The sequence below is a fragment of the Haliotis rubra genome, unplaced genomic scaffold (genome assembly GCF_003918875.1).
Source record: "Haliotis rubra isolate DU_JTF1 unplaced genomic scaffold, ASM391887v1 Scf221, whole genome shotgun sequence".
Taxonomy (NCBI): Eukaryota; Metazoa; Mollusca; class Gastropoda; order Lepetellida; family Haliotidae; genus Haliotis; species Haliotis rubra.
In genome coordinates, this window is record NW_025766237.1 from 1,117,275 (window position 1) to 1,144,502 (window position 27,228).

The window sequence follows — 27,228 nt, forward strand, 5'->3', positions numbered from 1 at the left end:
AAGCTCGTCACGCCGTAGACCCGGGTTCGATTTCCCACATGGGTACAATACCGTTTTATTGCTGAAATATTGCTAAAGGTGGCGTAAAAATAAACTCACTCACTACTACTGGATTCCAACAGTGAGTGAGTATGGTCTTACGCCGCTTTTAACAATTACTGGATCACTGGATCATCTGATCCAGACTCGATTATTTACAGACCGCCGTCATAGAGCTGGGGTATTGCTGAGTACGGCGTAAAACAACATCAATCAATCACACCTAGGAGGAACCGCTTTCACTTAACGCTGCTTGAATAGTGTTTCGGGCATATTACGGTGTGTGGCGTAGCGTCGTGGTTCAGGTGTTTGCTCGTCCGAAGACACAGGTTCGATTTCTCACATTGGTACAATGTGTGAAGCCTAGTTCTGGTGTCCTCCACCGTGGTATTGGTGGAATATTGCTTAAAGCGGCGTAAACCACAACTCACTCACGGAGTGTCAGCTTGATGAAACAACGCGTGGCACTGACAAACCACGTACATCATCCGTGCCAGTATTACAAATTTCTGGTACACGTAAAGGAACGCACCTGTTCAGCGAAATGCAGCGCCGTAGACAAGTCGATGTCGTCGTGCCCCCGATCCTAAAAGGGACGAATGTCCAGCTTATTGTAATATGTGGCAGCTATGCTCTGACAATGGTCATTGTGTGGTCAACGAGGTGTATCATGACCAGCTGGGTAGTTTGGTTGATTACCCAAGTTGTGTGGCGGCCTCACAAAAGGTATAGGCTGCTGAAGACCAGTTCTAAGTTTCTTACACGGATTTTCACTGCTGAGACAACCATCCCTTTCTAAAAGCATCGGTTGCTGAAGAACAATTTGCAGTCCGGATACTTGGCTGCATGGTAAATCCCATTATTCATCACTCGGTATTTAAGAAAATGCTCGGTATATTGACAGATCAAGGCATGCTTCAGTCTACATACAAAGTACCAAACACACCATACACAGAAAACAGTACGCGATGCCACACATCGAAAACCTTTCAGCGGTTTTAACACAAAAAGGACGTTTTGAATTGAAATATTTATTTTGCGTTAACAAATTGCTAACAATATTTCCATATATGATCACAGGAGGAACAGAGACGCAAATATACAATTTTATATCTTGGCTCTATTCTTAAACATGCAACGCCCATGTGATATGTTGATACCTCACTCACACATAGTTCTCCTCTGATAAATGTATACAAGGGTCATAACAAGCACACTATAAAATACTTTCTTCTGTACAGGTCTCTTGAAATATATATAATTTGGCACAATGGACACCAACAAACTCGATGAAGACTACAAATTGAAACGTAATTGCTGAGGACGGTTTGCTAGTGATATATTTGATGCGTGACTCATATTTATATTTTCTAGGTTTGCAGTTTCTTCTGCAGATTTAAGCCGAGAAACGTTTTGGTAACGTTTGATATGTTTTGGCAAAATCTAAAAAAAGTGTACAGTTTAATCTCCACGGCAGTATATTTGGTTGGCTATTGAAGGTTATTTAACTTGGGCTGTGCAGGTAACAGGGGTATTACCGGATACCAAGCCAAAACCAAGACTCGTTGACCCGGACTCAGGCCAGTCCTGACACTTTCACTTGTAATGGTACAAGCTGGATAGAAAAAGTTTTAATTGCAGTCCCCTTGTATATGAATTTGTTGTGGCTTCAAATAAACTATAGCACAATCTATCTGTGGATCCAAGGGACCGACCATTTCATATTGTAATGGGGTGAGGGAAGGGTGGGGTTGGGGGTGAAAGTCCAAGGGGGTTGGGGAAAGTAGATGTGGATACAGGAAAGTGTCATTAAGCATGGAATATTTTTAGTCACAGCTTTGAGACACATTGTTTCATTCTCTGACCGCAACAGATCATATTTTACTCACAAAACAGTTTTGGAGGTTGGGGTAAGTGGATATTTTCCAACAATGCTTCCGGACATTACACACTGAACCCCTCTTTTCTGTGTAAAAACTCTGAAGCTAAGGAATTGAAAAATATCCCGTTTACCAGTCTTCCCTCGAATATAATTTGGTCGGTCACTTAAAAAAGAAGACGGTGCCCAGTTTCATCATTCGTCTGGATCAAGTGAGCACGGACGCCGGAATGTCTGCCCTACTTCTCGTATCCATTTGTTGGCAACTGAAAAGGTCAAAATAGATTGCGTGTGTTTACAGAAAATATTTTATTGAAGAAAATGTTTTCCTCCTTCTTATTCCTGTGGGAACAGCATATGTTATTCCGAAAGATTTCCAATGATTGCCCAAATTATGATGAAGACGGATGATGAAATTATATTAGCTCTGCTAAAATAACGGAAATCATATTCCCATTTAAACTTATCCAAAAGGGTAACGTATTCATATCAAATAAGTGTTCTTACAGCATTGATCTCCGATAAATAACTGTAATCACTTCACTTATTCCCGATAAATAAAACTACTCAGTCCTTTTATCCCCAATAAATAAATTTACCTACATCAAGTAATTAAGTGCACTTACAACAAGTAAATAAGTGCACTTACAACAAGGAAAAAAATTACTTACAAGTAAATAAGTACACTTACTAAAATATAGAAAAGTACTTACAAGTAAATATGTGCACTTACTAAAAGTAGTGTACTTACAACAAGTAACTAAGTGCACTTACTAAAAGTAAAGAAGTGTACTTGCAACAAGTAAATAAGTGCACCTACTAAAAGTAAATATGTGCACTTACTAGAATAAAGAAGTGTACTTACAGCAAGTAAATATGTGCACTTACTAAAAGTAAATATGTGTACTTACAACAACTAAATAAGTACACTTACTAAATGTAAAGAAGTGTACTTACAATAAGTAAATAAGTGCACTTACAACAAAGTACTCCACTTGTCCTCATAACGTAATGTACTTACTCCACTTGTCCCCAATGAGGACCGGACATCCGGCGTGTATCGTCCTCAGATCTGGTTTCCCGTTCCGGTGTAGGTTATACCAGAACGCCGCTGCGCCCTGGGGAACATACCGGCGAATATGTGAGTGTCTGTAAATGTGTTTTTACCTCGCCTTTAGCATTATTCGATAAATATCACGGCGGGGACACCAGAAATGGACTTCACACATTATACCCAATAAGGTAAAAGAACCCGTGTCTCTTTATTATGGGGAACACAACGTTTATCAATAAAGGGGTTGAAAACTGTCTTCCTTATGTGTACCACTTCTAAATGCCACTCAAAGACCTCATAGTCATTTTCCCTTTCAGTTTTCTATAGTATTACTTGTGGTCATCCGTTTCGTATTAACAAAATGATCCATTTGACTGCTACCAAACATTACATAGACGAAACAATATATTTGTCTGTTTGTTACTTTGCGACAAGGAGCACAGGTTTGTTACCTTGGTTACTGGAACACGTGTATTGATGAGAGGGAAGACCGTGGCTCCACCTGCCGGCACGTCGCTCATCTGCACACAAACACACAATAGTGACAAACATGCATATAAGTGCGACATCGTAGCAATATACTGCGTAGCAATATCGCAGTTGTATATTAATCCTACAAGCATTGATTGCTGAAGACCAATTCTAACCCGGATCTTCACGGGTCTCATCAGTTATGAGGATTATGACCATAGTCACAGACATTATGAATGATGAGACTCACGTAGAACAACCAAGTAGCAAGCCGGTCACCAGAATGGCGGACTGATGGAGACTTCTCGTAACCCAACTTCCGGTACATGCGCTGTAATATAAACCGTCAAAGTAAATTCGTAAGTACATCCTCTGACAGTTCGGACCCTGCGGGTATGCTTTACCTCTATTTCAAAAAGGTTTTTTAGTATGATAGTGATAGTGTTCAACAAAGGCCAGATTGTGTTTATATTTTGTGTTCGATCTCATGACTCATAGCATATTTAAAGGAATACACTGGAACAAAAGCATGTTTCCATTATTTAAAGGTCACATGCAACCAAAAAATCAAGATGATTAAAACACAATTATCACTTATTCATGACATATAATAAACATTGCTGATTATGAAAAAACATATAAACAAAATTATAAGCGTACAATCGCCAATCAAAAGTGCTGGGGGAAAATTAGTGAATCGTTTGAACTCCGATTTCGCGCGGTTTTTTTCATCGCGTTGTTTTTCAACTTTATAAGCTGAGTTTGCATTTTTGATGATTTGTTTCGGTAAGTCCATACCGAAAGGTATAAGAACCTGCAAAGTTGTGTTTTACGTTGCATGTGACCTTTAACGAACGGAGAATATATCTTTGTGGATGTTAGTACAAATGCATGACCCGATACAGCTCTAACACGTAGAAGCATGTGGACATATACTTACCACCGAGTCTTCGTGTGGTTCGTAGAGACCTCCCAGACCGTAGTTGACCACCTGCGCAGAAGTCAGTAATGAGCACGTGTGCGCACTGACCATTACACTTAAAATACCAGAGCCAGTCAAGGATTTACTGAAAATTTTCTCTCGTTGCCTTAAAACTTGCTACGATAATGACGATTTGTTCTTCGTGAAGATGACCAACTGTACAGAGTACTACAGGCCCGTGAAGATATTGGATCTTCAACGACCGATGTTTGTCGTAAGGTATGTCTAAAGGAACCGGATGGTCAGACTTGCTGACTTGATTGATGCATGTCATTGTATCCCTATGATCATGTTATGTCAATCACTGGATTTTGCGGTTCAAATTTGATTGCTGATTCCTTACAGACCGCCGCCATATCGCCGAGCATTGCTGAGTGCGACGTTTAAATACAAACATAACACGTTACGGTGAGTGAGTATAGTTGTACGCCGCTTTCAGCAATATTCCAGCAACATCACGGCGGGCGACACTAGAAATGGGCTTCACACATTGTACCCATGTGGGAAATCGAACTTGGGTCTTCTGCGTGACGAGGGAACGCTGTGACCATTTGGCGACCCCACCGCCCCTGGAACACGTTACAAAAGAACCAGTGTCCTATATTAAATATAGTTGCCGTCTGTGGCGTTACATGCTTACACTCTCTCTTGTAAGTTTTGTTTCCGATTTGCAATCTCTCTTTATTCTGGTGCATGTAGGCCATCGGCCCGTAATACAATATTACTTCATACAGCCAACAAACGGCTTGTACGCAGCTCATTCGCATAAAATAGATACAAAGCTAGATTTCGTAACTCAGTGGAATTGTCTACAGACATCAAAGTATTAAATTTGCATAATGATCGATATGTATGATAGTTCACAGGAATATAAGATGTACGTAGATGATCACAGGCAGAACATATTAGGAGAAAATGACATTCATTTTCAATGTAAGCACCCGAACACATATGACATAATATTCCTTGGCTCATTAATATATCTGTGGCCGTGGCGTTACATGCTTACACTCTCTCTTGTAAGTTTTGTTTCTGAATTATGTATAATGCATTACTATCTCTTGTTATGTCTTTCAGTCGTGGTCCGCTGGTCGTCCCATCTTCGCGCCGATCATGGTGCTTGGTTCGTCAGGAGCATACCACTGGTCGTCATTTCACTTGAGGGGATATGTCTCTGACTTGCGATACTATGTCGTTTCAGCATAATTTAACTCAAGTACTTGTCAAAAGTAGCGCCAAGCTCAATTCACACTCTCGGTCAGAAATTTTTTTGTTTCCTACCTGAAAAGCCTCGGCGTGGCTGTACACCCTTTGAAGTTTCGTGCTTAAACCAGTGAACAACTGAATGCGCCGAGAAAGCCGTGACGTCACTTCCAGGTCATCAAATACCCATGCACTGTAAAATATAATTGAGTGAGTGAGTATAGTTTTACGCCGCTGTTAGCACTATTCCAGCAATATCACGGCGGGGGACACCAGAAGCTTCACACATGAGTTTCACACAGTGTACCCATGTGGGGAAGCGAACCCGGGTCTTCGGCGTGACCTTGGCGAACGCTTTAACCATTAAGCTACCCCACCGCCCCCTCAAAATATAATTGAACATAACGACGTACGAATGACAATATTCCAAAAACATATCATACAATTGTTGAATTCTGTAGAAACTCCACAATCCCAGTGCAGTGAGTGAGTGAGGGAGGGAGGGAGGAAATTTAGTTTGACACCACTTTTAGCAATAGTTCAGCAATATCAGGGCGGGGGACACCAGAAATATGCATCACACATTGTACCCATTTCTGGAGTTCTCCGCTGTGAATATTGACAAAGACGGCGTACTCATTCATTCACTATGAAGCCGGCACTCACTCATCATTACGTTCTTGACCACTACAAGTAGCCACACATACGCTTTAAGCAGCCCTTTGTCTCAGCTTATGTCGTATACTCGTAAATAGAGCAAAGCTATGTAACGGTATAATTAAACTACCCATTGGTTTGTAATGTCTGTTATGAATGATGACCCTACTGATATCACGTGACTGACCTTTGACTTATCCTCTCGTTCATGCCCTCGTGACCGGAACCGTCTGGTTTACCCAGCAATGACCGCGTCAGCTTGAAAGAGACGAATCGTGTCAAACTATTGAGTTCAAATCCTTAAAAACATTATTCGTGCAGAATCAGTGGGACCAATTGCTCTGAAAGAGTAAACTATCCTTGAAGCAAACTTTACTGTGCGCCAGCAGGCAGCATATATACTGAGCTCTCACAAATCTCTCACTTTCTATGATTTCCTGGTATTGCACCCCAGAGAAACTTGGACATTTGTTTGAAGAATACTTCTAGATCATGTTTTTGATGTTTTCAAGCAGAAAAGCATTCTAAAATGTTCATTTTATTGACATTTATATGCTGGATGTGTACATTTACTGGGCTCAAGGGAACAACTGCCTATTGTTCTCCTATCAACGTGACAAGCCAACAACACAGTAGTGTGGGTATGGAAGCAGCCAAAGTGACCTACACCAAGGAGTGTACTTCTTTGTTCCACGATGAGTTTCAGTCTTTGCTTGAGCATGCATGTCAGAGAAAGGGAAGACTTCTAATTCTCGGCGATTTCAACTTTCATTCTGATAACAACGAAAGTGCTGACATGAAGAAAATGAATAAGCTGCTTGATATTCATGACTGTGTCCAGCATGTGACTGTCCCTACACATAAGTCCGGACATATCCTGGATTGGGTGCTGACACGGGTCGCTGAGGCATGTGTCCGTGACGTCAGTATAGTTGACTATCAGCTGTCAGATCATTCCTGTATTTTCATGAATCTGGACTCATCACGCCCTCCTCGTCCCCTGAAGTCTGTAAGTTGCAGGAACATCCGCAATATGGATAGAGAGGCGTTTAGACAAGACTTAACAAACTCTGAATTGATATTGAATCCTCCAGGTAACTGTGAAGATCCTGTTGCTCAGTACAACCGTGTTTTGACAGACCTACTTGACAAGCATCTAGCTGCAAAACGTAAAAGACGCAGAGCAGAGAGACTTTGGAGAAAATCCACATTGGAAATACATCGGCAGCTGTATGTTTCAGGTTGGAATCAACTGACATTGATAATCCGCCAATGCATGCGTCGCTATCTCAACAACAAAGTCAAAGAAAATACGAAAGATTCAAGGGCTATATATCGACTCCTTTTCACTACGAAGGGAAAAAACCTCTACCATCCAGGGGAAGTGATCTCGAAATATCAGAAGATTTCTCATCTTATTTCATCAACAAAATCCAGACTATCCGATCAAAGTTAGACAGTTCCGAGGAAGTTATGCATTACTTTCCTTCAAGCACTTTTGCAAATGATCCGCTAACACATTTCCAGACCTTCAGTGAAGAAGAAGTTCTCTCACTCTTGAAGAAGGCCAAACACACCTTCTGCGCACTTGATCCAATCCCCACACAGCTTGTGTACGACAATCTGGATATTCTGCTGCCTCCCATCTTCAAAATCGTCAATCTATCGATAACTTCTGGTACTATGCCGCAAGACTTCAAGACAACTATAGTCAAGCCCTTATTGAAGAAATCTGTACTCGACATAGAAAATCTGAAGAACTTTAGACCTGTCTCCAATCTGTCTTTTGTATCAAAACTTGTTGAGAAGGCTGTGAGCTGTCGTCTGTCTGAACATCTTAGCAAGCACAATCTCCATGAACGTCTTCAGTCGGCTTATAGACCTCGCCATAGCACTGAAACTGCCTTGTTGAACGTTCTGAATCACATACGGTGTGGTGTGGACAATGGTGACGTTGCTCTTCTAATTCTTCTTGATCTATTGCGGCTTTTGACACGATTGATCATAACAACCTTTTGACACGTCTTGACTCAGAATTCGGAATTAAAGGATCGGCACTGAATTGGATTCAGTCATGCTTGACAGATAGAACACAGAAAGTAGTCATCAATGAAATTTCATCTAGTCCTGTTCAACTTCAATGCGGCGTCCCGCAAGGATCGGTTTTGGGACCCACACTAGTACTGTTCAGTCTTTACACCAGACCTCTTGGCAACATCCGCATTAAACATGATCTGGCATACCAATGCTAGTCTCAAACAGCCCCACAGTACCTCTGCGACTTACTTCCATTGTACTGTCACAGCAGAACCCTTTGGTCTGAATCCAAATATCTGTTTACTGTTCCAAAAGTGAAACTCTCCAGTTATGGGAAGAAATCGTTCGCATATGCTGCAGCCACTGCCTGGAACAATCTTCCCCTTGATGTCCGCCAATGTCAAACCTGTTCTGCCTTCAAAACATCACCAACCAATCTTTTCCGACAAGCTTTCTTCTGATCAGTCCTCGATGCGCTTTGAGCATAATATCCAAGTATGGAAAAAGCGCAATACAAATCTACTACTATTATTATTATTACTTGAGGTAACTTAAAGGTGAGCGATTGAGTGGGGTTTTACGCCGCTTTTAGCAATATTCAAGAAATATCACGGCGGGGGACACCAGAAATGGGCCTCACACATGCCCGTGTGGGGTATCGAACGCGGGTAACCACTAGGCTACCCAACCGTCCTAACTTGAAGGATCACCCCTTAGTATTATCACTCCTAAAACTGCCCATCGTTGAAGGAATCATAGGGATTAGTTTCACCATATCTATTTCGAGACATACCACTGTCGGGACATCCATGCTAAATACCTTCCAAATCGTTTCATTGTTGTCTCGAAGAAAAATAATGAATATTACTGCACTAAATAAATGAAGTGTGTTGATGTGATTAACTTAGTAACTGTACAACTCGACAGGTTGGACAGGCTCATAATATCGATCATTTGATAATCTAACCAAACAGATTATTTTACAGGACGCTATCTTATAGTTTCTGTAAAACAAACAAACACATACCAGTCTCATTGATATATTTTTAACAGCGGCTATCTCGCTATCGCTGATGACGTCGTGGTACATCAAAATGGCAGGGTCAAGGTGAAGCTGTTCAACCTTGACCTTCATGTAAGGAATAAAGGTGTGTTGATACCAGCAGACGAGGTCGGACACTTCTCCTGGGCTCTGATAAATGGAAAAATAACGGTTCAAAGAAGCAGTCATAAAATCAATGCCCAAAGTTTGAAGTGTATTAATATCTGTATCGATTCCATGTCGGTCCATAGCCCACTCAAACCAGAGACCATATAATAGATCTATTATGTGGTGTCTGCTCTAACTTACCTTTTTAACACGTTCACTTATTTGTTACCATGTAAACTGTTCCGGAACAGATGTCGACAACCGTCCTCCTGTCAGTCTAATTATTGGGTTCCGTATAATAAACATGGCGGAAAATATAGCCAGTTTGTGTGCCTAACCTTTCATGTTAATATTTTAGAACCGATGGTAATTTTCAGTACTGGTCCAAATTACCAATACGTTCAAAGGCGTCGGTAATTTGTACTGAGCAATTCAATGGTGTCATATTGATCAGTTAAACATATAATTATTAGTTAAAGATAAGAAAAAAGCCGACCGATCAGTATTTAATTAAAAAGAATAATACACAGTTAAAACCACAAACTTTAAACACGTTTGCGTAATACATAGCTTCTGTTAGGTATCCAAGACATCGTATCCTTGGGAATCAGTAAATGTGTCAAATTTAAAAAAAATTAAAAATTTAATTTCTTGTCTTTATTGAACATGTATGTGTGTAAATACACAGCCACTGAGTTACATAAAACAAAATCGGTATACTTTCTTTTACATTCCAGTTTCTATTCATTTTATGCATTGGTTTCTTCAGCTATTCATGTTTATTGTTTAATCTATCTAATGTCCAGCACAATGGGTTCAATAATACAGAAAAATATGCGTGGTATCAGTTTTAAGTTTTGTGTGTCAAACTGCTGGTTTAAATCTAATTATCGTAAAAGTTGTAACCATTTTATTTCAGTAATACTTACAATACATATAATGATGTATGATTCTACTTTGGGTCGCCAATCAGCCATTCACTATTGTCTTACAACTTATAACAACTTATTGTCTTATAACAAAATACATTAGTGAATTTCAACAGTCTAGTGCACTGATTTAACCGGAAGGTGTGCAATCAGGTGTTTCTCGACCAATCAGATCTATGTTATTCCAGGGTATGCGTTCCTGTTTTTGGGCTTGTTCAAGTCTTACTGTTCTCCATAGCTTTATCCTCAGAAGGAGCGAAATTAATTTCATTTCAATTCAAAATTTTATTTTATGCCCTTGAACATTAACGTTACCATAACAACTAAAGAATATCCTCACCTTACGGTCCTGACGACAAAGATCTTCGTATGCCGACTGATAGAACCCTCTGATTGGTCGAGCCGTTCTGTTGCTTGGCAACACGGGCAAATGCCCATCATCTTCCCCGTCTTCGTCATCTAGCTCTTCATAACCTACCGTGAAGAGGACATCAGGGGCTGAAAGTGGAATATTTGGCCGTATTCAGTATTTGCAAACAAACAATACCTACCATGTATATCTTTATCTTTTAACCAAACTTTTAGGAGTCCCATATCGTATTTCATCATTTGATAAAATAAAAACAAACGTCGCAGCCAAATACTGTATCTAAACAATCCATGGTTTCAAAATAATCAGTTACATACAATGCAAAGTGTCTAAATAGACATTTGCCTAAATGGGCATGATACTTAAGTCCAGGTTGATTATAGTGATAATGCTATTCAAATATGTACGTGTAATCCGGTTTTATCTGCCACGGATTCCGGCAATGTTTGTCAGTCCCCGTTACTGATTCGCTTAGAAAAGAAGTCTCCCTAAGCATCCCAAAATTACGAAGTTTGTGTTTTGTCTCATACCGCACTCAGCAATATTTGAGCTATCTGTAAATAATCGAGTCGGGACCAGACAATCCAGTGATTAACACCATGAGCATCGATCTACGCAATTGGGATACGATGACACGTGTCAGCCAAGTCAGCGAGCCAGACCACAAGTCTTACGACAAGCATAAAAGGCTACGAACTGAATCGGGTGGTCAGGCTCGCTGACTTGGTTGACACATGTCACCACATCCCAGTTGATCACTGGATTGTGTGGTCCAGATTAGTTTAAATATTCTTCAGTGCGGTGTTAAACAACAAACAAACAGCAAAATCCAAGATGATATTTATACCTTCGGAAACCACTTGACCATTAGATCCTTTCGCCTCTATCTGAAAGAACGTAAAATAGTATCAAAAAGTTGAACCTGCGTGCGTGTGTGCATGTTTGTGCGTTCGTGCGTAATTGTGTGGACTTATGCCTGTATTTATAGTGCTAGCTGTTTAGCCCACTGAGATACCATACCAGAGTTTAACACGATTACCCTGCCTAGATACATAATACTCGACCAGTCCATGTTGTGTTTCCTTAAAGGCAGGGTGAAAACAAGTACCATTTTTTAATTAGATGCAGGATCGAACCTCAGACAGTCAATGTCCGAGTTGCATCCACCACACAGATGAGACAGTCTATCGATTCAGGGAAATATGTTGCACTAAATATCTACGAATAAAAGCGACGAAACCCTTTCCACGATCACGAAACAATATGTTTCAGCAAACTCCTGCATGAAATGATGTTAAATTTGCAAAGGCAAGCTTATATCATTCGTTTACCTTTTCTTCTATCTCTCTAAGCCTGTGATGTGCGTCTCTCAGTAGCCTTTCTTGATCACGCATTTCTTCGAGCCTCGTTATGGATATGTTGAGCCACATCCGGGCATCTTGCGCAGTGTGATGGTGATGAACTTCCTCTCCAAGAACAAAGAGTTCGTCTGGATCAAGCGGCGTTGTCTGAGTGTGGAGTAATCGCCCTTTGGCAACGTCATCGGGGTCAAGGTCGTAAGTGCGCAATAACTTCGTGAGCGCTACCGCCGATCCCGTGACGTCCTCGTGAGAAGGCCACGACGATACGGAGTCGATGGAAGAGCGAATTTGCTTGAGAAAACCTAAAAATCACATTGTAGCTTATCATTAATACGAACCACGGAAATCTAACAGAATAAGCATCAATATCTATGTACAGCGTATCTTCTGCTGGTCGTACTGAGGATTCGCTATTTTATTTACATTGGGTGACGGTGACGGTGGCCAAGTTATCAGAGGCGAGGAAACTCTCTCGTCGGAAGTCCAGCCACATGATCGTGGGTTTGAACCCCAGATTCGATCAGAGTGTGACGAATACATTTTAAGCACAGCGCCCGAAAATGCGCTTTCACAATAGTATAAAACGTTTCCTTACTGCTTCTCTAAGACTCTCCTAAAACACAAATTCCGTTTGGTGAAAAGGGAAAATCAAACATGTATATTATGACAGTAGGCAACACATCTGGAACGTGTCAGACAAAAGACACCTTACGTTTCTTTATATTTCTTTGCATCAAAACTGGTTATCCTTTCAAATAATATTCAGTTTTTTGCCTCTTACACTATCATCTGTTTCTTTCAGGCGCGAAGCAAGCCATCTTTTTTCGTGTAAGCCCGATAGGTTGCAAAGCTTTGAATGTAGATGATATTGAGTGCTTGCCGATTAGCAACCATCTTGTATAAGCCCGGGCATTTTTATAATGTCTTTGGACAATCTGTTCTGTTTCTTTTCAGGCATTGTTTTAAAGATACAAAAAGATAACGATTAAAATCTCAGCTATTCATCAAGACGTTTGCCAGTGGTTGATATATACTCACTTATCGAAGCGTCTCTGATGTCACAGTCTCCGACACAGCGCACCCTGGTGGCTCTCTGCCATCCGTCCACGAGGCGCCACAGGAAGCGGAAGCCGTTGACGGGATTTTCCAGGTAGGCTGGATCGTCACACGCAAGCTGATTCTGTTGGCGGGTGGAGGACAAGAATCTGAAAGAAAACCTCTGTCATGATGCAAGGTTGTTGTAACATTGTCGTAGTAATGATGGTCATGGTGTTTGTGTTTGTTTTTGTGTGTGTGTCTGTGTTTTTGTGTTTGTGTGTGTGCGTTTATGTTTGTGTGTGGCACACAAAGTGTACGTAAAATGTGGTACCGGACAAGAGGCCCACATACAATACATGTACTAGAAGTGTCGGTCCAGAAAGAAAGGCTTACATAGTGTACATTAAACGTCAGACGAGACAACACTATCATGTAGGCCTACTATACTAGAAGTGTCGGACAAGAAAGGGAGGTACGCATACTGTACGCAAAATGTCGGACCACACAAGTTATATTGAAAGTGAGGCATCAGACAGTAGGCACCTGTATAATACTAAACGTCTCGGTTTAAACAGCAAGAACATATAGTATACAAGAAATATCGGACAACACACCAATATACCCAGACACGTGCTTGACCACTGGTCGCGATGAACCAGACAAATCCGTGCACTATTATGAGAAGATGATATCAGATCATTACCTTGAGTACCGCTTTCATCAATCTCAATCTCAGGAGATCGATGAAATATTACGATCGTGATGCCATAAATCAATCATAACCGAGACAATTGATTCTAAATCGAGCGTTCATGAAGAACAGAGAGTTGCCGGTCCGTAAGCTTTGCTCCCCATGTGTAATGGTGTTTGTGTACGCGAATGTGTGTGTGAGTACTTACATACATACATACATATACACACACATACATAACATACATACATACATACATACATACATACATACATACATACATACATACATACATACATACATACATACATACATACATACATACATACATACATACATACATACATACATACATACATACATACATACCAATCTACCTACCTGCCTGCCTGCCTGCCTGCCTGCATGCATGCATGCATGCATACATACATACATACATACATACATACAAGCACACATACATACAAGCACACATACATGCTTACATTTTAACTGATCTAAAGTAAACTTCAAATTTTGGAACAAGTGGCATTTAGTCAGATTATAGACTTCATATTCACCTCGAATATGAAGTCTCTTAATAACTGTAAGGTAACTCAAGTGCACATCCATTTAAATAATATGTTACAGTGCAAGCGTTCAATCGATGTGTTTTGAGTCACAACACTGTCCATTTTGTGTAACAAACTTAAACTTACTATCCATTTACCACTTGTAAACTGAATAGATAGATACACGCCTATTAATGGATTAACAGCGTTAGTAAATGTCGGGAAAGTGTGAGAGTAGATAGCCCCCAGACTGAAATGGAATTGACCTTTTAGAGGTAGGACACCCGGTGTTGTATAGAAATATATCATTATTCACAAGCACGCATACTTCGCCGTTAGAAAACAGTAGCCGCAATGTCTGTCCATCGGCGAAAGGAAATCGTACAGGGAATAACGGTAAAATGTTGAACCTTGAATCTGTCAGGTAGCATAGTACCTGCATGTCATCACTATTGATTTCTGTACGATCACACACATTGGCAAACTTTAATTAAACGCGACACGGCAATGTTGTGCAAGAAAATGCAATTAGTTGCCCGAGGCTTCATACAATGCAAACATAGCCGTGTTTGACCTTCGTCCGAAGGTAAACAGCTTTATGGTAGTCGTTGAATGGCTTCCTTCTTAACTTGGGATAGGCATATATAGCACGAGTAACACCGTAATTGGTTCGTTTCTTTTCAGAACAAAAGTTTTCAGATTAATGAAAAAAACCATATTGTTGAGGTAATTGTTGAGAATGTTAAAGTTACGACATTCATAATACATAATGAAACGTGCGTGTTTTGGAAATAACAATTGTCAAAAAGAATATCAGATTCCAGAAGCCTTCTAATCATATTTAAAAACTTAAATAAAAAATATCAGATACATCAGAACTTGAAAATGACAATTATATCAAGCTACATAACACACGTTGGTGCTTCGAAGATCGATAGTTCCGAATGCAACTAATAAAGGCCGCGCCTATACTTTTGTGTACACCCAACAGTGACATGGCAAGTGAACAGCCGAAGGCATATGCATGTTCTGTGAGGGTCATTTCTTTCTCTGACATAAATATTTCTGAACCCAGGTGGTGAAACAGTTTTAGAAAGTTGATTCACTCAAAACATCATCATACATGTTTCATTTTGGCGGCCATTGTTAGCCTAATGGCACCTGAGATGGTCCAATATGGGGTTGCCAGATTGTTACCTCCAGATTGTTAGGTAGAAAGGTGTCGTTCCGGACAAAAACGTCTGATTTAACGTGACTGCCACCGTCCAAATCTTACCACTTAAAGGCAAGAGTCTTTCTTATTAAACACGTCTTGGCATCATAAACTTTATTCCCATTCCGCTCTTTCTATTCCGAAGTCATACTTTTCAATTAATTCCTGCTGATGACCAGCAATGCAGTTTATGATACACAAATGTAAATATTTATGTACTGTCTACAGGTTTATTGAAACATAATAGACGATCAACTGTCATGGGTCAATGACTATCAATTTCTTTATTTGGTAATCAATGCTACACAAAATACAATACATCATTCTGCCATCATATTCATTTTGTGGAGTGGAGAATTTAGGTTAAGTGATTGCAAAATCGAAAAACATCTTTATGACCTAGATATTCTTCAAAAGAATTGGTCACGTGACCCAAGTAAAAATATGTGCTGTACAATGGCTTTGTGCATAAAAAGTATATCTAAAGAATCTATCTTTAAGCTTTAAACTTAAAACTTTTCTTTAAACTTTTCTTTATGCATGAGATGCCCTATTCGCATGGGAAAATTTGAGTGTCTACATAACGGTGACTAATACTAGTATATCGATTGTGAAAGAAACTATAGTCTGTTTGACTTCATTTGAGACCGATGAATTGCTCACTAACACAAAATCTAATAAATGCAACAAAATCAAACTTTGCACAGTCACATGAAATCGACAGACCAACTCTGATGACTTGTCTCATAATTTTGGACACCCGAATAAAGAAGTTGTTAACAAACGATCATTATTTTGTTGTCACTTACCGCTATTTTTTACGAGGGGGGACCACTTGCTGGTAGAACAACCAGGTAATCATTAAGCGTGTGTAGTGAAATTTCAATTTCATACGTGCAACTCGCACACCTGGCTGTTCTACCAGCAAGTGGTACTCCCTCGTAAGAAATAGCGAACAGTGACAACAAAATAATGATCGTTTGTCAAACAACTTGTGTATTTGGGTGTCCAAAATTATTAGACAGATCATCAGAGCTGGTCTGTCTATTTCATGTGACTGTGCAAAATTTGGTTTTGTTGCAATTATTAGATCTTCTGCTAGTGAGCTATTCATCGGTCTCAAATGAAATCAAACGGACTGTAGTACATAATACTGTGCGAAAAAGCTACAGATGGCCATACTTTCATATTTACCCAGTTACAGTAAGAGGGTTTGATTTAACGTCTAGAAGAGTATTTATAATCTTTTGTATCCACTGGCGAAGTCATGAGCATGGCTGACAAACAGAAACTTTCATATTCAACCAGGTACAGTTGGTGGGTATAATTTAAGAGAGTGAGTGAGTATGGTTTTACGCCGATTTTAGCAATATTCCAGCAATATCACGGCGGGGACACCAGAAATGGACTTCACACATTGTACCCACCTGGGGAATCGAACCCGGGTCTTCGGCGTGACGAAAGAACGCTTTAACCACTAGGCTACCCCATAATTTAAACCATACCAGAGGTTTAGACAAGTAACAATGTAAAATGGCACATCAAAATGAAGTACCAGAGGCAACTGCAGCGTGGGCAGAGGATACATGGTAAAAGTCATGCCAGGAATATGGAAACCCTTAAAAATAGAGGTCGGTCGGTCGGTTGGTTGGTTGGTTGGTTGGTTGGTTGTTTAACGCTGCACTCAGCAATATTCCAGCCTGACCACCCGTTCCCGTTAGTCGCCTCTTACGACAAGCATGGGTTGCTGAAGATCAATTCTAGCCCGGATCTGGTTTAAGATATAGGAACAATCATAGTTAACATAGTACACATTAACACCACTAGATACCACATTCACCGCACTTCCTTTTGTTATGTTCACTTTTACATACGCTGGCTTGTTCCTGGAGGACGAAACTGTCTGTTTTCTTCAGAACAGAAGATGAACAACATTAAACTTTGATTTGCATTCAGTCGTATTTGTAAGGCCGTTGTTGCGCCATTGTCTGGTGCTGTGGACCCGTGGCGAAGACGCGCACCAGGCGTTCTGCTACTGTGTACACGGTTTCCAGACTCGTCAATTACTTTAATTGATTCCTTGCCGTCTAATGGATAGAGTGCTTGTTCATGATGCCCATTTCTAGAGGTATCTTGGTGTTGGGCGCATCAAAAGACAACAATAGACAAAAGCAGTTGACTAAGTGTACGCGGTGTGTGTGGACAAGTTCCTGTTTGCATTGAAAACATAAGGTGCAAGAAATCCATTGGGTTGCTTGACAGCCGCACAAATAAATGGCCTCTCCTTGAATATACATTGAAGTCATGAATAAGAGAGGTAAATGAGTTTGTTGTATTTACTGGACGCCTTGAAGTGACTGAGTGATTTACTTTCTACAGATGCAGTATATAGAATGGTAAACATGTTATGAGACAATGTTTGTTTTATATGATATACCTACATTCGCTTGGTGCGATGCAGTAGGAACTTGGTTAAACACGAAGTTGCATCAAAGCTTAGTAAGTCTCAGTAGTATTTTTTTCTAATTAATATTGAATGTACTGTACTAACTTCACGTTAAAATCAGTACAAAGAACAACTTCCCCAGGGAAATACGTGCAGTGGGTAGCCTAGTGTTCAAAGCGTTCGCTCGTCACGTGGAAGACCCGGGTTCGATTTCCAACATGGGTACAGCCAATTTCTGGTGTCTTGAATATTGCTAAAAGCAGCCTAAAACTAAATCCATTCACTCACTCACTCATTCATTCCTTGGAAATACAACACTACAGTGTTCTACGAACACTGTTTTTTGAGGAAGGTAAAAATGTTGGATATTTGCCAGTGTGAACAACATGCCAGCATATTTTCAAAATACAACACCAGAAACGCAGCGATTCCCTCAATACAAAATTCAATTTTTTTTGTCACATATTTGTTGGAAGATTCTATGATTCTATACCTTTAAAAGTAACAGCAAACAAAACAACGTTACACAAAGATCTTAGCAGTTAATATGCATGAGTCTCGAAGCGTAGTAGCGCAGATTCGTGTCAGAACAGGTAAGCTTGCTTTATCTAAGTTTGAGAGCTAGTGATTAAATAATCCAACTTGAATATTTCATGATATTGTTGCCTACGGCTGTAATGTGACGTTAATAAGGAGATAACACAAGTGCGCCAGGCCGAACCACAATACCGTCTTTTCATTAACCCAGGGACCTGATTTATATCCATATTCTACAAGCTGGATATTGACGCCGCGAACACGCAATTTTGATTCCGAGATTGGCAGCTGCATGCACGCAGTTCTGTTCTTTGTAGAAGCTCTGCAGTAGTCAAGTATAATTAGAAAATATATAATGCAGGTACACGGTATATGCAGAGCACAGAGTCTCCAGGGTAACTCACATCTAGCCACGGATATATGGCCTTTTCCAACCATTCCATGCTATCCAGTATATATAAGTAATGAAAGGTTTCCATATTCATAAAATCTCTTTCCCTTAAACAGTCGATTATATGATTCCTACTTAAGCATGAGCATGTGTTTATGGACGCAATGAAATATGGATGATACCACGCCATCAGTAACCTAGTCTACTTGATATGCACCTCACTTTGCCAACCAACACCACCTGTTACTCCCGTCATTACAACCCAGGCAAACCTGACTGGTCCCTAACATGGCCAACCAAGACCTTCTGACAAGCCTTTCCCTGCTAGGCAAGACAACCTGCTACTCCCGTCATTACAACCCAGGCGAACTTGACTGGTCCCTAATATGGCCAATCAAGACCTTCTGACAAGCCTTTCCCTGCTAGGCAAGACAACCTGCTACTCCCGTCATTACAACCTAGGCGAACCTGACTGGTCCCTAATATGGCCAACCAAGACCTTCTGACAAGATTTCTCCTGCTAGACAAGACAACCTGCTACTCCCGCCATTAAAACCCAGGCGAACCTGACTGGTCCCTAATATGGCCAACCAAGACCTTCTGACAAGCCTCTCCCTGCTAGGCAAGACAACCTGCTACTCCCGTCATTACAACCCAGGCGAACCTGACTGGTCCCTAACATGGCCAACCAAGACCTTCTGACAAGCCTCTCCCTGCTAGGCAAGACAACCTGCTACTCCCGTCATTACAACCTAGGCGAACCTGACTGGTCCCTAACATGGCCAACCAAGACCTTCTGACAAGATTTCTCCTGCTAGACAAGACAACCTGCTACTCCCGCCATTAAAACCCAGGCGAACCTGACTGGTCCCTAACATGGCCAACCAAGACCTTCTGACAAGCCTCTCCCTGCTAGACAAGACAACCTGCTACTCCCGTCATTACAACCTAGGCGAACCTGACTGGTCCCTAACATGGCCAACCAAGACCTTCTGACAAGCCTCTCCCCGCTGGGCAAGAAAACCTGCTACTCCCGTCATTACAACCTAGGCGAACCTGACTGGTCCCTAATATGGCCAACCAAGACCTTCTGACAAGCCTTTCCCTGCTAGACAAGACAACCTGCTACTCCCGTCATTACAACCCAGGCGAACCTGACTGGTCCCTAACATGGCCAACCAAGACCTTCTGACAAGCCTCTCCCTGCTAGGCAAGACAACCTGCTACTCCCGTCATTACAACCTAGGCGAACTCGACTGGTCCCTAATATGGCCAACCAAGACCTTCTGACAAGATTTCTCCTGCTAGACAAGACAACCTGCTACTCCCGCCATTAAAACCCAGGCGAACCTGACTGGTCCCTAATATGGCCAACCAAGACCTTCTGACAAGCCTCTCCCTGCTAGGCAAGACAACCTGCTACTCCCGTCATTACAACCCAGGCGAACCTGACTGGTCCCTAACATGGCCAACCAAGACCTTCTGACAAGCCTCTCCTGCTAGGCAAGACAACCTGCTACTCCCGTCATTACAACCTAGGCGAACCTGACTGGTCCCTAACATGGCCAACCAAGACCTTCTGACAAGATTTCTCCTGCTAGACAAGACAACCTGCTACTCCCGCCATTAAAACCCAGGCGAACCTGACTGGTCCCTAACATGGCCAACCAAGACCTTCTGACAAGCCTCTCCCTGCTAGACAAGACAACCTGCTACTCCCGTCATTACAACCTAGGCGAACCTGACTGGTCCCTAACATGGCCAACCAAGACCTTCTGACAAGCCTCTCCCCGCTGGGCAAGAAAACCTGCTACTCCCGTCATTACAACCCAGGCGAACCTGACTGGTCCCTAACATGGCCAACCAAGACCTTCTGACAAGCCTCTCCCTGCTAGACAAGACAACCTGCTACTCCCGTCATTACAACCCAGGTGAACCTGACTGGTCCCTAACATGGCCAACCAAGACCTTCTGACAAGCCTCTCCCTGCTAGGCAAGACAACCTGCTACTCCCGTCATTACAACCCAGGCGAACCTGACTGGTCCCTAACATGGCCAACAAAGACCTTCTGACAAGCCCTTCCCTGCTAGACAAGACGACCTGCTACTCCCGTCATTACAACCCAGGCGAACCTGACTGGTCCCTAACATGGCCAACCAAGACCTGAAGGTCGAGTTGGGGGTCTAGTCAAGTCGAGTTCGAGATCGAGTTAGGTCGAGTCAGTTCTACCAAGTATTTGAAATTTTGTATGACATGTCAAAAATTATAAACGATGTCCTTCGTTCCGAGAAGGGATCGAGACCAGGTCGAGAAGAGGTGGAAATTAGGTCTGGCTGGTCGGGTAAAGGTCGAGTATAGGTCTACTCAGCTCGGTCGGGATAGGTCGAGTATAGGTCTACTCAACTCGGTCGGGATAGGTCGAGTATTGGTCTACTCAACTCGGTCGGGATAGGTCGAGTATAGGTCTACTCAACTCGGTCGGGCAAAGGTCGAGTATAGGTCTACTCAACTCGGTCGGGATAGGTCGAGTATAGGTCTACTCAACTCGGTCGGGATAGATCGAGTATAGGTCTACTCAGCTCGGTTGGGATAGGTCGAGTATAGGTCTACTCAACTCGGTCGGGATAGGTCGAGTATAGGTCTACTCAACTCGGTCGGGCAAAGGTCGAGTATAGGTCTACTCAACTCAGTCGGGATAGGTCGATTATAGGTCTACTCAGCTCGGTCGGGATAGGTCGAGTATAGGTCTACTCAGCTCGGTCGGGATAGGTCGAGTTTAGGTCTACTCAACTCGGTCGGGATAGGTCGAGTATAGGTCTACTCAACTCGGTCGGGATAGGTCGAGTATAGGTCTACTCAACTCGGTCGGGATAGGTCGAGTATAGGTCTACTCAACTCGGTCGGGATAGGTCGAGTATAGGTCTACTCAGCTCGGTCGGGATAGATCGAGTATAGGTCTACTCAGCTCGGTCGGGATAGGTCGAGTATAGGTCTACTCAACTTGGTCGGGATTGGTCGACTGAAGTCGAAGTATGGGTACACAGGTCCTTATAAAGTCGCTATGAAGCTATGAAGTCACATCGACGTTTTGAGACATTATCTTTGCATATGATTATTGAATGAAATGGTAACGATAATCTGGTTACAAACACCTTTATGTTGCATGTCTGAATACATACGAGTTACTTTTTATTACTTGTCAAAGGTTTTCATAAACGCTCCTGCTATAAATTGGAAATCGTTTTAAAGGCAGCATGTCGCACAAAATGGTCAATACCGGTATCTGTTTTCTAACACTATTTTTTGCGTGAGTAATTTTGTGCCACACTGGAATTGGAAATCACCCTTCTTTACGAAAGTTTATCGATAAATACTTTAACCTGATAATCACTGCGTTATTGATATATCGAGTGATTGAATCTGTGTAGTGTATGCACACTGGAACGTACAGTTAAATCCAATACTGGAAGAGAATTGCGGCGTCACGACGTGGAATAATTTAGATCGAACGTCAATACTGGAGACAATTGCGCTCGGCACGACCCGGATGAAACGCACATGGTACGAAAACTCGATACACGCTTCTGAAATTTGCAGGCATCGCACCATTGTACATCCCTCGACATTTATGGAATTTATCAATTATGATATCCGACTTTGTTGATTATCGTTTTTGAAATCAATTCTGGGACAATGGTAACCTATCTACCATACCCGTGGCAAAACATCTCCCCTTGTTCAGCGGGGATCAGCCATTTCAACAAACAAACCGCTTTTAGCGATGGCTAATAGAACTGGTCAATCACAATGGAAACGGTATTCCAGCGCTACTTCACTCAGTATTGAGAGAGGAGTTTGTTTCCTAACGAAGTTAAATAATCAGTGTTTTTTATAACGTGTCTCTTAATAATCTTGTCAGAGTTACTAACTTAGAATATATTCAGTCACATTTTAAGTCCACTTTTGGAGTGTGTGTGCATATATTTTTACGCCGCTTTTAGCAATATTTTCCACAAATATTACGGCGGGGGACACCATAAATAGGCTTCACACATTGTACACATGTCGGGAATCGAACCCAGGTCTTCAGCTTGACGTGCGGACGGTTTGACTATTAGGCTATCCCAAACTTTTGGAGGAAGAATATAGATAAATGCAAACTTATCTACCTCTGGTTTTGAATTAAGGCTGGGTTGGACCGAACTGAAGTTTTGACCGTCAAATAAAGTCAACTTTAGTCAACTTCAAAAGTTGTTCCATGAAGGAGGATGTCGACCATAAACATAATCAGGTTAATATCTGCCTACTGAAAGTCACCTTCGTGCTATACGAGTGAGTGAGTGAGTGAGTGAGTAGGATTTATGCCACTCCGACCGTTATTCCAGCCATATTAGTGAGTGAGTGAGTTGGGTTTGACGCAGCTTTTAGCATTATTCCAGCAATATCGTCGCGGGGACACCTGAAATGGGCTTCACACATTGTACCCATGTGGGGAATTGAACCCGGGTTTTCCGCGTGACGAGCGGACACTTTAGCCCTTAGGCTACCCCACCGCCCCTAATACACCGTATCAGAGTAACGGGCCGTTCAACATACGTCAGTGCATCCTACCAACTCCCCGGCACTGCCCACAGATAACTGAACATTCAGTATAATAATATAATGGGATTGTTGAGACACACATAAGGCCCCACATTTCTATTCATAATATAATAAATGTAGACTAAATCGAAAAACTGAAACAGATAAAATTTCAAGATGGCCGCCAAATTCCCAGCAGCTATCGCTTTGCAAGATAGAAATTCGCAGATTTTTCAGAGCCAAGGACACCAGAAGATCAGTTTCACGCCACCCACAGCGCTAAATTGCGTTAGAAATACAATTTTGAATCGATATTAATATTCTATAATTAAACATAAGCGACTTCATCAAAAGACATCACGAGACATAGTAATACCCACTCTCTCAACACAGAAGGGTACAATGTGTGAAGCCCATTTCTGGTGTCCCCCGCGGTGATATTGCTGAAATATTGCTAAAGCGGCGTAAAACCACACTCACTCACTCACTCGCGACAATAGCAGTATGATAAACATCGTACCCATCAATCAGATTGATAATAAGTATGATCAATAATGATGACAATACCCGTCAGGGAATAAATATTTGATAATCATTAACGAGCAATAGTTCCGCTCAGGTAAGTATGGGTGGAATACCTGGCTGTGTTGTGATATGGCATCATTAAATCATTAAATCATTAAAGGTTTATATCTATAGCATTGGGACAAAATCGAGGACTGCCTCACTTGTGTATCCAGTGAAGGCGATAGTGACGCACTCTACATGAATAGTACTGTGGCGCGTGGTCCTGTGCTCAAAGCTCAGGTCACAAATCGGTGAAGTTAAGCAGCGTCGAGCTCGGAGAGTCCTTGGATGGGTGACTGTGTTTGGCAGCTTGACTCCTGAGAGTTTCTAGGACTTGAGTCCTGCCCCACAACGAAGCACATGTGACATGTGGTCTCACCTTAGGCAAGTGAGTTTGTTCAAAATTGTATCTGTTCACCCAGCAGGAAAATGGGTACCCGGTGGAAAAAGTCATATGACTTTAACCTCCTAGCGCCTAACAGGCAGCTTGGGTTATCCGGGGTAATAATGTGCTGTGCCTTGATTGTTAGCGCTATGAGCATACCTTGTGTAGAGTTTGGCGCTATATAAATGGACACATTATTATTTATTATTATACTCATCTGTTGCCCCGGCAAACAGAAACGCGTTCACGTACATCAACATGATTATCTGTTAACGCCCTTGATAGATTACTCACATAGAATTAATACAACAAGGTTATATGTAAATATACCCGCACACAGTGCTAATAGATTACTCACATCCACTTAATTCATTATGATTTCCCGTTAATCAATCCGTACAGAGCCCTGGATAGATAGATTACCTACATACCGTTAATTTGACATGATTATCTGTAAATATATCCGCACACAGCCCTTAATGGATTACCCACATATCCTTAATTCGACATGATTATCTGATGACAAATCTGCACACAGTCCTAATAGATTACCTACATATCCTTAATTCGACATGATTATCTCTTAATAAACTCGCACACCCCGTTAATAAACGCGTTCACTTACATCAGCATGATTATCTGTTAATAAATCCGCACCCAGCCCTTGACAGATGACCTACACACCCTTAATTCGACAGGATTATGTGTAAATGTACCAGTATGCATCACATGCCGGATAGACTACTGCCTATCCTACTATGCTACTTCTGAAGAAAGTGGTACTAGAGAGTACACTTGACTACACACACACACACACACACACACACACACGCACGCACTCACACACACGCACGCACGCACGCACGCACACACGCTCGCATGGAAGTGTCACCTGCAGTGTTATAATAGTTACAAATGGCCATTCTAAATCAAACAAGATCTCTTAAGGTGCGTGTGTATGGGCGGGGGTGGGTCTGGGTCTGGAATGATACAATTATTAGTATATTGATTTCGTTGTTACCAACAATTAATTATAGTTTACTAATCGTATTTGTGATGGTCGGTGTAGACGTGTGGGATGAGTTTCTCCCACCCCCGCCGCAATCTGACTGAGTGAGTATGGTTTTACGCCGCTTTTAGCAATATTCCAGCAATATCACGGCAGGGGACACCAGAAATGGGCTTCACACATTGTACCCATGCCCCAGTCTGAAGGTAGAAATAAGGTAGATATCCTGGGGCCACCCCTGAAAGTTTTGCATATTTGGTAATTTATGCAGAGGACAAGGGGTCCTTATTCAACAGTGTTCTTTGTAAAGAGAACAACCAGTACAGCATTCAAACAACACCATCCCTGCATCATTTACAACTGACCAGTCACCAGTGTCCAGTGTCCAGTGATTCAGTCATTTGTATAGTCTTTCACGTTCAACATTAATGAAACCAAACAAGGTTCCCCGTTGATCCATGTACATATCCTGTATCATATATATACATACTTTGAATTTGAATTTACATGCTCCTCAACACCGGTAATCGTCTCTTTAAAATGGAAAGTCGAAATTAAACGGAAGGGATTTCAACTGTTGATAGATATATGTTTCGTCTTACCGGCCAAGTTCTTTAACCTCGCCCAGATAAATGGCTTTCCTTACAGATGGATATGGAATATGAAACATTAGAGAACTTAAACAGACGTGTCATAGACTGGAAGTTTCAGTTTAAAGATTGTCCAGATTAACCAGGTTTTAGTATATGTGCACATGCCAGATGTGTACAGACAGCATGATGTCACTTGACACGACGTCCTTACCTTTTGATGCTGGATAACCCTGGGTCATCGGGCCGACTGGTAATGTATCTGTCGCACGCATCAATCAGTTTCTTCTCTATATGTGGCAACAACTTCAACTTGGCCACCGACGTATAAACCTCCCCTGCCCCAACGGGCAACACGTAGACACCGACAGCCGCCATCGTTAGGAGCAACATATCACCGGGAACAGCCATCCTCGACTTCATCCGCGATTCTGTCTGATGAATCTAGGCTAGAGCATTAAGCCCTCTGTACGGCTCAGTACGTGCGCCATCCCAATGAGAACCCGTGTTTCCAGTTGTGTAAGTTCTTGCTCGTCTTACACACCGTTATCAGTGGGGGGTTATTTTTGGCGTCGGGGGAACGGTATAGTATGATGCACTGAGACACAGGGTAATATTTTACAGCATATTTTTAGACGAGTAAATGTTGTGTGAAAATCGGGGTTTTTTGGGGTGGAATTACCACGAGGCACTAGAACTGGAACGAAAGCTGGAGGTGTCAGATTTCACCCCTCAGTCTCGACGTGAATGGATTGGGGTTTTATAGGCCACTGACTGCTTTGCTCTTAAACTCTGCGCACTGTGCCTCGAGGGACACACAATCTAGCGATTCAGCTCCCCTCTCTCAATACCTACAATGTCAGGCGTAGTCTGTCTCACAGTCCCTGAACTACATTATTTTCCCTACTGCCTATCCCTCCCTGCAATGCCAAGGCCCTAAATGAAGCAAGTCTAGATGTCCTTAGGTCCCAACTCACTGGGGCTCCTTCTCAATTTAAATGGGTTTATTTGTTACTGTCAAATTATATATATTCAGAGACTAAGCGTTAGCCTATGTCAGGCTGTCTCCACGCTCCAACGTCACTGTGCTGTATAA

At 41.9% G+C, this 27,228-nt stretch overlaps 1 protein-coding gene across 1 annotated transcript; it reads right to left on the minus strand.

The window, feature by feature from the left end:
• Positions 1 to 1,054: 1,054 nt before the first annotated feature.
• On the minus strand, positions 1,055 to 26,984 carry LOC124277421 (prolyl 4-hydroxylase subunit alpha-1-like). Its single transcript, XM_046713122.1, has 13 exons — positions 26,347 to 26,984; positions 13,171 to 13,337; positions 12,103 to 12,434; positions 11,619 to 11,658; positions 10,742 to 10,899; positions 9,350 to 9,514; positions 6,473 to 6,543; positions 5,707 to 5,821; positions 4,384 to 4,434; positions 3,694 to 3,774; positions 3,425 to 3,493; positions 2,940 to 3,036; positions 1,055 to 2,184 (listed from the first exon to the last, which is right to left on the minus strand). Exons 1-13 carry the CDS (start codon positions 26,553 to 26,555, stop codon positions 2,114 to 2,116), a joined length of 1,626 nt encoding a protein of 541 aa, XP_046569078.1. The 5' UTR covers positions 26,556 to 26,984; the 3' UTR covers positions 1,055 to 2,113.
• Positions 26,985 to 27,228: the final 244 nt, after the last annotated feature.

Bases quoted from the DNA above. Each gene is read 5' to 3' on its own strand.
- LOC124277421 (XM_046713122.1), bottom strand. From the start codon at position 26,555: ATGAAGTCGAGGATGGCTGTTCCCGGTGATATGTTGCTCCTAACGATG. The intron at 13,338-26,346 runs GTAAGGACGTCG...GTTTTCTTTCAG, and splicing joins GGGTTATCCAGCATCAAAAG to ATTCTTGTCCTCCACCCGCC. The intron at 5,822-6,472 runs GTCAGTCACGTG...TATATTTTACAG, and splicing joins AACGAGAGGATAAGTCAAAG to TGCATGGGTATTTGATGACC.